Source organism: Loxodonta africana, chromosome 13 (genome assembly GCF_030014295.1).
Source record: "Loxodonta africana isolate mLoxAfr1 chromosome 13, mLoxAfr1.hap2, whole genome shotgun sequence".
Lineage (NCBI taxonomy): Eukaryota > Metazoa > Chordata > Mammalia > Proboscidea > Elephantidae > Loxodonta > Loxodonta africana.
In genome coordinates, this window is record NC_087354.1 from 38095286 (window position 1) to 38109103 (window position 13818).

Genomic DNA, 13818 nt, shown 5'->3' on the forward strand with positions numbered 1-13818 from the left:
CTGAGAATGGTATGTTTTTCCATTTATATAGATCTTTTTTGGTTTCTTGCAGTAGTGTTTTGTAGTTTTCTTTGTATAATCCTTGTATGTGCCTGGTTATGCCTAAGTATTTTGTTTTGGGGGGGCTATTGTAAATGATTTCCTTTTTGAAGTTCTCTTTGTTGGTGTAGAGGAAACCAACTGGTTTTTGTATGTTGATCTTGTATCCTGCTAGTCTACTAAATCTTTCTGTTAGTTCCAGTAGCTTTCTTATGGAGTCTTTGGGATTTTCTGTATACAGGATCATATCACCCATGAATAGGGATAGTTTTACTTTTCTTGAAATTGGAATGCCCTTTATTTCCTTTTCTTCCCTAATTGCTTTAGCTAGGACTTCAAGTACAATGTTGATTAGGAGTGGTGATAAAGGGCATTCTTGTCTATTTCCCATTTTCAAGGGAAACATTTTCAGTCACTTTTCATTGAGAATAATGTTGGTTGTTGATTTTGTGTAAATGCCCTTTATTATAATGAGTAGTTTCCCTTCTATTCCTATTTTGTTGAGAGTGTTTATCAGGAATGGATGTTGGAGTTTATCAAATGCCTTTTCTGCATTGATTGAGATGATCGTGTGGTTCTTTATGGGGTGGATTACACTGATTGATTTTCTAATGTTGAATCATGCTTATATAGCTGGTATGAATCTCACTTGGTCATGATGTATTTTGTTGACAATTTTTACGTCTGTATTCATGAGGGATATTGGTTTGTAATTTTCTTTTTTGGTGGGGTCTTTGCCTGACTTTGGTATCAGAGTTATGCTGGATTCATAGAATGAGTTTGGGAGAATTCCTTCCTTTTCTATGCTCTGAAATAGTTTGAGTAGTAGTAGTAGTGTGAGCTCTTCTCTGAATGTTTGGTAGAACTCTCCAGTGAACTCATTCAGGCCAAGGCTTTTTTTTAGTCAGGAGTTTTTTTTTTATTACCTCATCAATTTCTTCTTTTGTTATGGGTCTGTTCAGACTTGCTACTTAAGTTTGTGTTAGTTTAGGTAGGTAGTGTGTTTCTAGAAATTTGTCCATTTCCTCTAGGTTTTCGAATTTGTTGTAGTATAATTTTTCGTAGTATTCTGTTATGATCCCTCTTATTTCAGTTGGTTCTCTTGAAATGTTACCCATCTCATTTCTTATTTGAGTAATTTGCTCCTTCTTTTGTCAGGGTGGCTAGTGGTTTGTCAGTTTTATTGATTGTTTCAAAGAACTAGCTTCTAGTCTTATTGATTCTTTCTATTGTTTTTCTGTTCTCTGTTTCATTTATTTCTGCTCTAATCTTTGTTATTTCCTTTCTTCTGGTGATTGCGGGCTTCTTTTGCTGCTCTCTTTCTATTCGTTTGAGTTTAGGGTTAATGCTTTGATTTTTGCCCTTTGTTCTTTTTTGATGTTTGTTTATAGCTATAAGTTGCCCTCTGACTGCTGCTTTTGCTGTGTCCCAAAGGTTTTGGTATGTTGTGTTTTCATTCTCATTTGATTCTAGGAATTTTTAATTTCATCTTTGATTTCTTCAATTACCTCGGGGTTTTTTTTTTTTTTTTTAACAGTTTCTATGTATTTGAGAATTGATGAGGTTTTAAAGCAAGTGCGGAGTTGAGAGGCTGATCCTTGAGGAACATTTATATAAAATGGTAGAAGAAAGGGTAGCCAACCAGAGAAGTCTGGGAAGTGTTGTTTCTTGAGAGAAGAGCCCCGAAAATGTAATGCCTATGAGTATGAGAGGGGAAGAGGACTGGTGTCAAGGAAGATGATGGCCGAGGAGACAGAGAATAGGAGATTCACTGAGTTTCTAAGCTGTTTTATGTTCCCTTAGCTCTAAATTTCCCCTCAACCCCGTAGTCATATTTGGTGGCTGTTCCTTCACCTTTCTTCAGATTTCTACTTTGTTTTCTATGTGTTCTCTCTCTGTCTTCTTAAAACCCCACTGTTAGCTTGTTTTGTTGTTAGCATTTTTTATTGATAAATAATTCACTAACAAAATTCATCATTTTGAAGTGTACTTGTCAGTGGTTTTTGGTATCTCCACTATGTTGTGCAACCATCAGCACTATCTAATTTCAGAACATTTTCATCACACTAACAAGAAACCCTCTACCTGTCAGCAGTTAGTCTCCATTCCCTGCTTCCCCCATCCCCTAGCAATCACTACTCTTCTTTCTATCTCTATGGATTTGCCTATTTTGGACATTTCATATAAATGGAATCATACAGTATATGCCCTTTTGTGTCTGGCTTTTCACTTAGCATAATGTTTTCAAGTTTCATCCACATTGTAGCATATATCAGAGCTTCATTCTTTTTTATGGCTGAGTAATATTACATTTTATGTATATTGTATGAATCAGAATCAACTCCATGCCATTGCGTTTGGTTTTGGTTTTTGTATCTGTATACCACAATTTGTTTATCCATTCATGGACATTTGGGTTGTTTCTACCTTTTGGCTATTGTGAATAATGCTGCTATGAACATGGTTCTACAAGTATTTGTTTGAGTACCTGTTTTCAATTCTTTTGGTATACCTAGGAGTGGGATTACTGGGTCACAGTGTAATTCTGTGTTTAACTCTTTGAGGACCCACCAAACTGTTTTCCATAGCAACTGCATCATTTTACATTCCCATCAGCAATGTATGAAGGTTGCAGTTTCTCCACGTCCTCACCAATACTAGTTATTATTCATTGTTTTGACCATAGCTATCCTAGAGGGAGTGAAGTGGTATCTCGTTGTCATTTCTGTATGTATTTCCCTCATGACTAATGATGTTGAGCATCTTTTCATTGGCTTATTGGCTATTTATATATCTCCTTTGGAAAAATGTGTATTTAAATCCTTTGCCCATTTTTTAACTGTGTTATTTGTCTTTTTATTGTTGGGTTGTAGGAGTTCTTTATATATTATGGATACTTTATCTTCATCAGATACATGATTTGCAGATACTTTCTCCCATTCTGCGGATTTTCTTTTCACTTTCTGGGTAATGTCCTTTGACACACAATACTTTTTAATTTTGATGAAGTCTCATTTATCTGTTTTATGTTACTTGTGCTTTTGGTCGCATATCTGAGAAACTGTCACCTATCTAAGGTCATGCAGATTTTCACCTGTGTTTCCTTTTAAGAGTTTTATAATTTTAGCTCTTATATTTAAGTCTTTGATCTAGCTTGTTTGTTTTGATTTTATTTTCATGGCCAGATTAAAAGTCTATTACTCCTAAAGCCTTTCTGCTATACTTATGGGTAGTTAACCTTTCTCCATTTATTTGTGGTTTGTTTTTCTCCTGGTGTCATCCTACATTTGTCCTTATTCAGTTTAATTTTGTTGCATCCTCCTTTGTGCTGAGCACATTAGGGATGCTCAGGAAATGCTCGAGGTCACCTTAAATTAGGCTGTATCCCCTCAGGTAATGGCCAATTCCCACATCTTTGGGACCAGTTGAGAATTTATGGATTATTCTTTTATCTGTGTCACTGTTGAAAATATTAAGCATTGGTTGGGTCCTAACCCAGCGAGTAAAATTTTATGGGTTCCCATTTTTCCTTGAAAAAGGTCGGTAACTTTCATCAGATTCTTAAAAATGACTTACTGCCCTAGAACATCATAACTCATTGCTCTTGATTCCTCCTCATAACAACCCTATAGGACGAAGTAGAACTGCCCCATAGGGTTTCCAAGGAGTAGATGGTAGATTCAACCTGCCAACTTTTTGGTTTCCAGCCAAACGCTTAACCACTGCACCACCAGGGCCCCATAGAACATCATAAGTGATATGTTTACCAGAACTTTTCTAGCTGTTAATGCCTCTGTTCAGAATTTTTGCCAAATGGGCATATTCTGATATAAGAATCAGCAGTTATTTTGAATGGCGTTGGATGTTGGGGTGGATGGTAGACCCAGTAGGGTGGGGTCTGGATTTAGGAGATTTAAATCCTAGCATCAGTTCTACCACTAACTGGTGATATGATTTTAGGCAAGTTGCTTCACTGGGCTGGAGTGTCTATATCTGCAGAATGAAGAGATTACAGTAGCTAAATCTCTTAAATCCTTTCCAGCTCTAAGGTTTTAATCAAGGAAAGTTGCTCTTTGGAACTGCAGTGTTAGAGGGATGGCTGTGGGCTTCTCTCACAGCTTGTGGCAGTGCCGTATCTCTCAGTACTCATTCTTCTCATGTGGGGACCTCACAGAGCTACCTTTGTCCCTAGGGATGTGCTCCCTTCTCATCCCCCCTTTCTTCTGGGTCATCTGCCTGTTGGTGTGGATGGGGTAGGGAATGGGTAAAATCCAGTCATGTAAGCTATTTATGGAAACCCTGGCGGCATAGTAGTTAAGTTCTACGGCTGGTAACCAAGAGGTCAGCAGTTCGAATCCACCAGGCGCTCCTTGGAAAATCAATGGGGCAGTTCTACTCTGTCCTATACGGTCGCTGTGAGTTGGAATTGACTCAGTGGCAGTGGGTTTGGTTTTTGGTTTGGTAAGCTATTTATGTCCCTGTCCCCTCTCCCCGGCAGTAGGATTGCCTCATACTTCTGTGGATCTCTGTGCTTAGCACTGAATCCTCCATATAGTATTTGTGGTTGGAGATTATGATGACCTTTTACTGGCATACTATTTCAGTAAAATTTAATGGAAGAGATGTCATTTTAATTAGACATTGAAAAATTGGTGAAGGACTGTCATAAGCAAAGATATGACAGCAGACGGGTATATGTGGCAAGTACCGAGGACCCCTGGCTCCCCAGAAAAATAGTTTCTGAGAACTTTATGAAATTGACATTCAAGGTTATGACTGCACTATTTTTTTCTATATTGCAGCCCCACAGAAAGACTGAAATTCATGCCTCAGCAGAGGTAAATGACGGCAAGTTATAGTCCCTCAGGAAAGCATGAAATACTGTATCTCACTGATTCTCAGATGCACACTTTCCCACATGTCAGCACGTCTGAAATCAAGATGTGTCTTTTGATCAATGCCAGCTTACGATTCGTTGGCAGCCTGTTTTCTTTCTTAGTGCTCAGTACATAAAATAGTGCTGTGCTTCTGTCTTAGATTTGATGAAATATAGTAGTTGAAACCATGAATGTTAGATCTAAAAATGCTCATGTGTACTTTAGAGCACCTTATCTAGAACCCTGAGTGTGCCAAAAGGAACAATATGAAATTAAAAAAAAAAAAAAATTAGGCTGGCACAAATACCCAACTTTTCTACAGAACCAGATTGATGAATAGAAAGAATATAGATACTACATTTTGGAAAGGAATGTTTGTATAAAAATGTAAAAATTCTTATTAAAAGAAGTATTGTTTCTGTAATTGAAATAACCAGGCTTATTAAAATTTTTTATTTTATAGGATGAGAAAAATCAGTTAATGACAACAAATGTCTGGTTGAAACAGGTATGTGGAAAATTAAAAGCGGCCTGGTACCACTGTTTTTATTACAGACCTCGTAGCACTAAGGCATTGGTAGGATGCAGAAAGATGGGGGTAAATAAGAGTTTTTGAATTCATTCAGTTAATATTTTTGGGTGTCTACTATGTGCCAGCACTGTTGTGGACATTGGAGAAGCAATGAACAAAACTGACAAAAATCCCTGCCCTCAAGGCACTTCATTCTAGTGGGGGGGAAATAAATAAGTTACACAGCACCTTAGAAGCTGAGAAGCTTAAAGGAAAATACACTGGGAAAGGGGATAGCGGGTTGGGAGTGTTCTGTCTGTTGAGTGGATTCTGACTCATAGCGACCCTATAGGACAGAGTAGAACTGTCCCATAGAGTTTCCAAGGTTATAATCTTTTACAAGCCATGTGGCTATCTGGAGGAAGAGTGCTCCAGGAAGAGGGACAAGCAAGGGCAAAGGCCCTGAGGCTGGAGTGTGCCTAGTGTGTTTAAGGAACAGCAAGGAGGCCAGTGTGACTACAGGTGGACGAGCCATGGGGAGAGGAGTTGAAGCGGTCCGAAAAGCAACAAGAGGCCAATGGAGTAGCGCCTCATAGGCCACAGCAAGGATTTTCCTTCTTATTCTGCGTCAGGTGGAAACACACAAGTGATGAATTATTTTATGTAGATAGCCCCTTATTGTATAGAGGACTTTTTTTTCCTTAGCCACCTCAGCCTTTTCTGCTCAACACTTTTGAGTGGTTCACTTTGTTTTTCTTATCTTTAATGTTTATATCTACCAGTTCCTTAACCCCAAACTCCTGAAATGCATGTATGCTTTTCTTGGGGTGCAACCCCAACTTGATATGATTACAGAATTGTGACTGAGTGGAGGTTGGACAAGGTGTTTAAATATGTGGAATGTGTAATAAATCCAACTCTTTGCATTAACCTGCCTGGCAAAATCAGGTGACAATACAGCTAGAAAAGACAATGTTTCTCTTCTACCTGGAACTTAGATGCACATGTCTGCAACTTCCATGCATGGTCCATTAGTGGTAGAAAAGGTGCTGAGCAGAGCTATTGAATGCATAGAGATTTGGCACTGTGATCACTAAACCTTTCACTTCGCTTGTGTCTCACGGGACCCATGGCTAGGACCATTCACAAGGGGACAGGGTTACCATTGCACGAGGGGATGGGGTCACCATTGCACGAGGGGATGGGGCCACCATTGCACAAGGGGGCGAGGTCACTGTTGCATGAGAGGACAGGGTCATTGCATGAGGGGACAGGGTTACCATTGTACAAGGGGGCGTGGTTACCATTGCATAAGGGGACAATGTTACGATCTAGTGATCATAAGAAAGACATGGAGGTGAGTTTTCTCTATTGGGGGTCGAGTCATGTCTAAAATTTCTGTTTTCACTATTTTGGACAAATTTATTGAATTGAGGCAGATTTCTTTGTTTTAAAGGAATGGATAGATGTAAAATTAAGATGGAACCCTGTTGACTATGGTGGAATAAAAATTATACGTGTCCCTTCAGAGTCTCTCTGGACCCCAGACATCGTTTTGTTTGATAAGTAAGTTATATTATGAATATAGTTTTGCGCTTTCAAAAGAAAGACTTGCACTAATATTAGTCACCAGTTTTCTTTCCCTTTTGAAAACTGTCTAGCTGTAAAATCAGTTGACTTGATCGTATGTTCTTTTGTTTCATAAACCTGCAAATAGGCTCTGTGGATCCTCCCCCTTTTTTGGTGTATTGTTTTCTGATCAGAAAAGTGTTCTTTGAGTTACAGAATTTATCATTTGAGAAGTACAGAAAGGTATGAGGAAGTAGGGGGAAAGTCATCTATAATCAACCCCACTATCCCATTACTTAGAGGCTACCACTATTATTAGCTTACATGTATAGTGAACTTACTGTGTGCTTGGCAATGTGCTGAGTGCCTCATGTTCTTTATTTCATTCAGTTCTCACAATAACCTCATGAGTTATATGCCTGTACTGTTATTACATCTATTTTACAGATGAGGAAACAGAGACCTAGGGCAGTTATATGTCGTCCAAGACCACACAGCTAGCATGTGATAGAGTTGGGGTTCAAACGAAGTCATCTTCATTTACTCTCTTACTTACTAGACTATGTATTTGGCAGATTTCCATCCAGGTTTGTTTTTTGTTTGGTGCATTTCTTACATAGTTGAGACCATACTTCATGTCCAAATGTGCACCCTTCAAATTTTGCTTAAATACCATATATATGTGTGTGTGTGTGTCTTTTAAATGTGTTTTTATGAACATGCTGTTTCATACTGTAACTATTTTACTGTTTTTTTCTGTAATTTTTATTGAAATTTATACATTAGAGTTCCATCCATGTTAGTGCACGTAAACCAACCAAACCCATCGCTGTTGAGTAGATTATGATTCCTAGCGGCCCTGTAGGACAGAGTAGAACTGCCCCCCTAGGTTGATTTTGAGGACGATATTTTTACTTAGGGAGAGGATAATTCTGGGTACCAGTTTTATTTTTTCTAGGGCTACTCCAGGGCAAATCTGGGAACTTGTGCTTATCTTAAAGCAGTTTGCCTTATTTGCAAGAAGGCATTTAGCATGAGGACAAAGCAAACGCTATCCAAAAATACCTTTAATCGTTTTAAACCTTCTTACCACCTCGCTTCTTGATTTGTAAGGGGTGAACAAAGTTATAAGGTAACGTGATGCCACTCTCTGGAGCATGATTTTACTCTAAGTAATTGAAAACACGTTTATATTAGCATGGATATATTACAGAGTAGTGTGCAAAAGCCATGTGAATTTTGAGATAAAGAATGATACATTAAAGAAATCTTATGTTTGGAGTGGAGTTTCTTGTTAGAGTCCTCCAACAGATGAATTCACTTGCTGGAAGAGTTTGAGAGGCACTGCCATTTTTCATGCCCAGCTTGGTGCTAATGGTTTTTTCCTGTCAAAGTAGAAAGCATCCAGTGTTTGTGATGAAGGCGAAGAACACTGTGCCGGGTGTCAAAGAATGTGCATGTCTGTTGCATAATAGCTCAGTTATATTTCGTGTGTAAAACAAGTTCTTTTCAACCACCTTTTTCCAGGATTTTTAGTCCTGGAGTAGATGTGGAAGAAGAGGTTCAGTTCACGGGAGAGTGAGATATTTAAGGAAGATGTCCCTAAAGCAGGTGTCCCCTACGTGTAGCAAGTGTACAACTTAAGTGTAATAGTTCAAAAATTATTTCATACTATTAATTATAGGCTTTCTTTTATATTATGCTTGTAAAATGCATGCTAGGTTTGTTTAATTTCTGCATTGTTATTGTGTATATGTATGTGTGTATTTCAGCGCAGATGGACGTTTTGAAGGAGCCAGTACAAAAACGGTTGTCAGGTATGATGGCACTGTTACCTGGACTCCGCCAGCAAACTACAAAAGTTCCTGTACCATAGATGTCACATTTTTTCCATTTGATCTCCAAAACTGTTCCATGAAATTTGGCTCCTGGACTTACGATGGATCACAGGTTGATTTAATTTTAGAGGACCAAGATGTAGACAAGAGAGATTTTTTTGATAATGGAGAATGGGAAATTTTGAGTGCAACAGGAAGCAAAGGAAACAGAACCGATAGCTGTTGCTGGTATCCATATATCACTTACTCATTTGTAATTAAGCGTCTGCCTCTCTTTTATACCTTGTTCCTTATCATACCCTGTATCGGGCTCTCATTTTTAACTGTACTTGTCTTCTATCTTCCTTCAAATGAAGGTGAAAAGATTTGTCTCTGCACTTCGGTACTTGTCTCTTTGACCGTCTTCCTTCTGGTTATTGAAGAGATAATACCCTCCTCTTCAAAAGTAATACCTCTGATAGGAGAGTATCTGGTGTTTACCATGATTTTTGTGACACTATCAATTATGGTAACAGTCTTCGCTATCAACATTCATCATCGTTCTTCCTCAACACATAATGCCATGGCACCTTGGGTCCGCAAGATATTTCTTCACAAGCTTCCAAAACTGCTTTGCATGAGAAGTCATGTAGATAGGTATTTCACTCAGAAAGAAGAAACTGAGAGCGTTCATGGGTCACAACCTTCTAGAAACACACTGGAAGCTGCACTTGATTCTATCCGCTATATTACCAGACACGTCATGAAGGAGAATGATGTCCGCGAGGTCAGTGGCAAGTTGTTTGCACAAATGCAGATGTGGTATTTCTCTGCTTAGGTTTCAGGTTCAGAGGTGACCGGAATCACTTTTGGCAGAGTAAACCACGTGACCCTTAAGTCTAAGGAGACTGAGGGCCAGACATGTTGACACACCGCTCTGTAAAAGATCTTTACTAATTTTACAAAACACCTGCAAAATGAGGCATGTATACAAATGGAACTTCTAAGTTTTCCCCATCAGCATCTTGGATACTTTTAAAGAAAGTTTAAGTTGCTCTGACTATTCTTTTATCCTGAGGAATAGTTATCTTGAGATACGCTTTTCTGACTTTGACATGATAAATTCTTTTAATTAACCTTCAGTAACTTTGTTTCTCAATTCTGTTTTATAATTTATCAAAAGTTACTTTATTTTTGTAGAATGAGCCTAATTTAGGCTTTATAAATAGTCAGGATATTTTTCTAGAATAAATCATTTTGTGAATCATTTACTAGTGGAATTAAAATGAGTAAGATGTTTTTATATGTTTGTTATAGATCAAAGTATTCTTATAAAGCTTAGTAATAATGCTATGACTTAACTATTACAAAAAGATAAATTTCATTGGCTCCTAATTTAAGGTTTATGTATATGTAAAGTGCAAGAATTGAATATTAATAAATCTTATTAATGTGTTCATATTTGACGGTTTTTATTTCAAAACTTGTAAAATTTCAATCTTGTCACTATTTTTTTAATATCTATTGTGTAATATTTTTAAAGCTATAACAATAGAAATGTTTTCATAATTGAATTTACTTTGAATTGGCCCCATTAAGATTATGTGAATTTTAATTTCTAAACCTTTTTTAAAGGGAAAATTTCTAGCAGGTTTGGGAAACAGACTGAACAAATCTAATAATACCTCTTCTAAAAGGAATATTTGATATCTATTTTTAATAAGCTTTTCATGCTTGCAGGTTTGAAAAAATTTTATTTGGTGGTAGTATAATTAAATAAATTAGTTTACAAGGTCTGAGGCTATCAATGGAGCCTTTAAAAATACAAATATTAGTTAGATAATGACTTAGATTGAGATGGAATTTAATAAATGTCTTCAAAGTATTGTGCAGAAGGTTCAGGGCTCATACTCCTAGGGCATGGTGCAGATATAAAATGTTCCCCCACCCCAGGGGAAACTTAGAAGCAGAATAGTAGTAGAAGTTTACAATCCCCTAAATTCTCATTATCCCACAACTTGGGGCACAATTCCAGTAGAGGACCCACATACTTCATTAAGGGTCAGGGAACTAAGGAAGCCCTTGGTCAAGGAAATGGCCTTGTAGAAAGGGAAGCCTCTGGCACTCAGTGGCTAGTCTCAGCAGCCCTCCTTTGAGGTAACTCTGACCTGCTGAGCCAACTCCCTGCTAAAGCTGTGAACCCAAAAACCCCTTGCTCTTGAGTCAATTCCAACTCATAGTGACCCTATAAGACAGAGTACAATTGCCCCATAGGGTTTCCAAGGAGCAGCTGGTAGATAAGGAACTGCCGACCTTTTGGCTCGCAGCCGAGCTCTTAACCACTGTACCACCAGGTCTCTAAATCTGTGAAAGGGGGAGGAAACAAGCTTCAGGGCCATGAGATCTGCCCTCCACAAGTGTAGATGAAAGTGGTCGCTAGGAAACCTGAAGCTAAATAAAACAGGTGAAGGAGGAGGATTAGTGGCATTCTAACATGTGCTATCCTGAGCCAGCTTTTCAGTTGTCATGAAACTAACCTCAGGGTGGATTTTCTTTAAAAAAGGTAAAACAGGTAAACACTACTGGGCAAGAACAGCTGAGAGAAATAACTGTATATAGTAAGAATAAAAAAAAATTTTTTTTTAGTTTATTGTAAAATATCCAAGTAGTATAAATATTTTAGTTTTTATGAAGAATTTGTAAAAATAAGCCACTTGTAATTACTGTTGCCGTCGAGTCAATTCCAACTCACAGGGACCCTAAAAGATAGAGTAGAACTTCCCCATAGGGTTTCCAAGGAGCACCTGATGGATTCGAACTGCCAACCTTTTGGTTTGCAGCTGTAGGTCTTAACCACTATGCCATCAGGGTTTCCAGTGGATGTATAGGTTAACAAATTTTATAGTGGATGTATAGGTTAACAAATCAGTTAGTGTCTTTTTAAGTTTGAGGAGGCTGTATTTGTTAAAGACCAACAGGGTAGTCTCTGTCCCTGAACTCTGAGTATAGGGGCACTTACTCTTTGCAGTTAGCCTCTAACTCATTGTGTCATATCTTAAAATATGTATGCAATTTTTAATTATGTGTTTAATGTGTTTTTATTTTTATTCTTTCAAAACAGGTTGTGGAAGATTGGAAATTCATAGCCCAGGTTCTTGATCGGATGTTTTTGTGGACTTTCCTACTGGTGTCAATTGTTGGATCTCTTGGACTTTTTGTTCCTGTCATTTATAAATGGGCAAATATAATAGTACCAGTTCATATTGGAAATGCAAATAAGTGATCCCTCCCAAGGGGTTATAGTCTGAGTTTAGTTACCCGAAGGCACGTATGTCTTATGGCACCTTGTATAAAATTGAGAATGTAATGTTTAAAATTTGATGTAGGCTTTAACAGATTAACAGTCGCTAAAATGAGTTTATCTGAATACAGTGTCCAAGAGTACATCTACCTGCATGACTGAAGTAATAGGTGACCAAATAACATTTAATCTTCTGAAAATAACACCAAAATATTATCTGAACTGTACTAGTGAATATTCAATGTTTGTATCTTGGCAAATCTAATTTGTAAAAACCAGTGAAGTTCATCTTTTGGTTAGGCTGGAAAATTCCAGATGTATTTGAAGACTGATTTTGAAACCTGTATTTTGTCAAGATAGACATTTTTAAGTTCTTTCTGTCCCGTATTCTCTGGGTGACAGCTAATCTTTGGCAGAATCTTACACTGTTATATTAAGTAAGCTGACTACTTAGTATGGTAACAATTTTAATGTGATGCTGCTTTCTATAACCAACATTTAAAAAAAATGGGAATTGAGAACTCCTTTATCACTTTATTTAGCTGCTTAAACTGGACAACTATTGTATTAGCTATTTTTATAGCTCCCCTTCCTTGTAAAAGCTTACAATAGACAGCTCCTGTGGACATGCAGTAGCGTATCCTGAACATTAATTTAAATGCCCTTGTCCATATTTTCCACACTTAATAGAACTATGTTCTGTATAAACTGTGGTAGCATTTCTTTATCCTTGATCTTAGAATAGTCCATTTCAGTGACACGAGTCCCATTTTTAAAACATGTCTGTAGGTACTCTGAAATCATTCTATGAAAACCTTTTCTGATTAAAGATGGTATTCTAATCTTGTATAAGCACCTCGTTACATACTTGTATCGATATACTTCTTTCATTCTAACAATGACAATAATAGAATTTCAGAATTGCAGTCTATTAGCACTTATTTAGTATAGTATATTGTATCCCAGATAAACATGTTAAATTCCGTCCAAATGTCCCTGATTCAGCTGTGACTGGGAAGAAAAAACTGATGGAAATCTTGCATTCGGTTTAGCGCTCTTAGCTCTTGAGAGAACAAATGCCTTATGTATGTATAGTAAGTAACCCATCTCAGTTCAAGTCAGCACTCTTCAGAAGGCAGAGAGGGCCCTGTCTAATTTGCATTTTATTGTAGGCAGGTGTTCAATGCCATTTAATATGTGTAAGTCTGGTTTGATGAATTTGAATTGCTTGTTAGCTATCTTAGCATGTATACATCCCTGATCACTCTTCTATCTCATTTACTGTTACTTAAAATTTTTATTTATAATTAAATTTTATAAAAATCTTCCTTTTGACTTATTGAACAAGGAGTCACAGTTAGCTGCGATTCTATAAGTTTTATTTTTGCAAAGGAAAAACATCAGTGACTAGTGACAAAACTATAGCGGTGTCTGTGGACCATCTTTGTCAGTGGTTAGTCAGATTCAGAAGCCTAGTGTCTTAGTCACCTAGTGCTGCTGTAACAGAAATACCACAAGTGGGTGGTTGTAACAAAGAGAAATGTATTCTCTCACAGTTTAGGAGGCTAGAAGTCCGAATTCAGGGTGCCAGCTCCAGGGGGAGGCTTTCTGTCTCTGTCAGCTCTGGGAGAAGGTCCTTGTCATCAATTTTCCCCTGGTTTAGGAGCTTCTCAGCGCAGGGACGTGGGTCCAAAGGACGTGCCC

General features: G+C 37.7%; 1 protein-coding gene across 1 annotated transcript in view; it reads left to right on the forward strand.

Moving 5' to 3' along the window:
- The window catches only part of CHRNA5 (cholinergic receptor nicotinic alpha 5 subunit), a 42473-nt gene extending 29055 nt beyond the window's left edge, over positions 1-13418 (forward strand). Inside the window, exons 3-6 of the mRNA XM_023552959.2 lie at positions 5380-5424; positions 6884-6993; positions 8769-9600; positions 11935-13418. Coding sequence (XP_023408727.1) covers positions 5398-5424; positions 6884-6993; positions 8769-9600; positions 11935-12096 — 1131 coding nt within the window. The 5' untranslated portion in view covers positions 5380-5397 and the 3' untranslated portion in view covers positions 12097-13418. The remainder of the gene's footprint in view (positions 1-5379; positions 5425-6883; positions 6994-8768; positions 9601-11934) is intronic.
- The last annotated feature ends 400 nt before the right edge of the window (positions 13419-13818 follow it).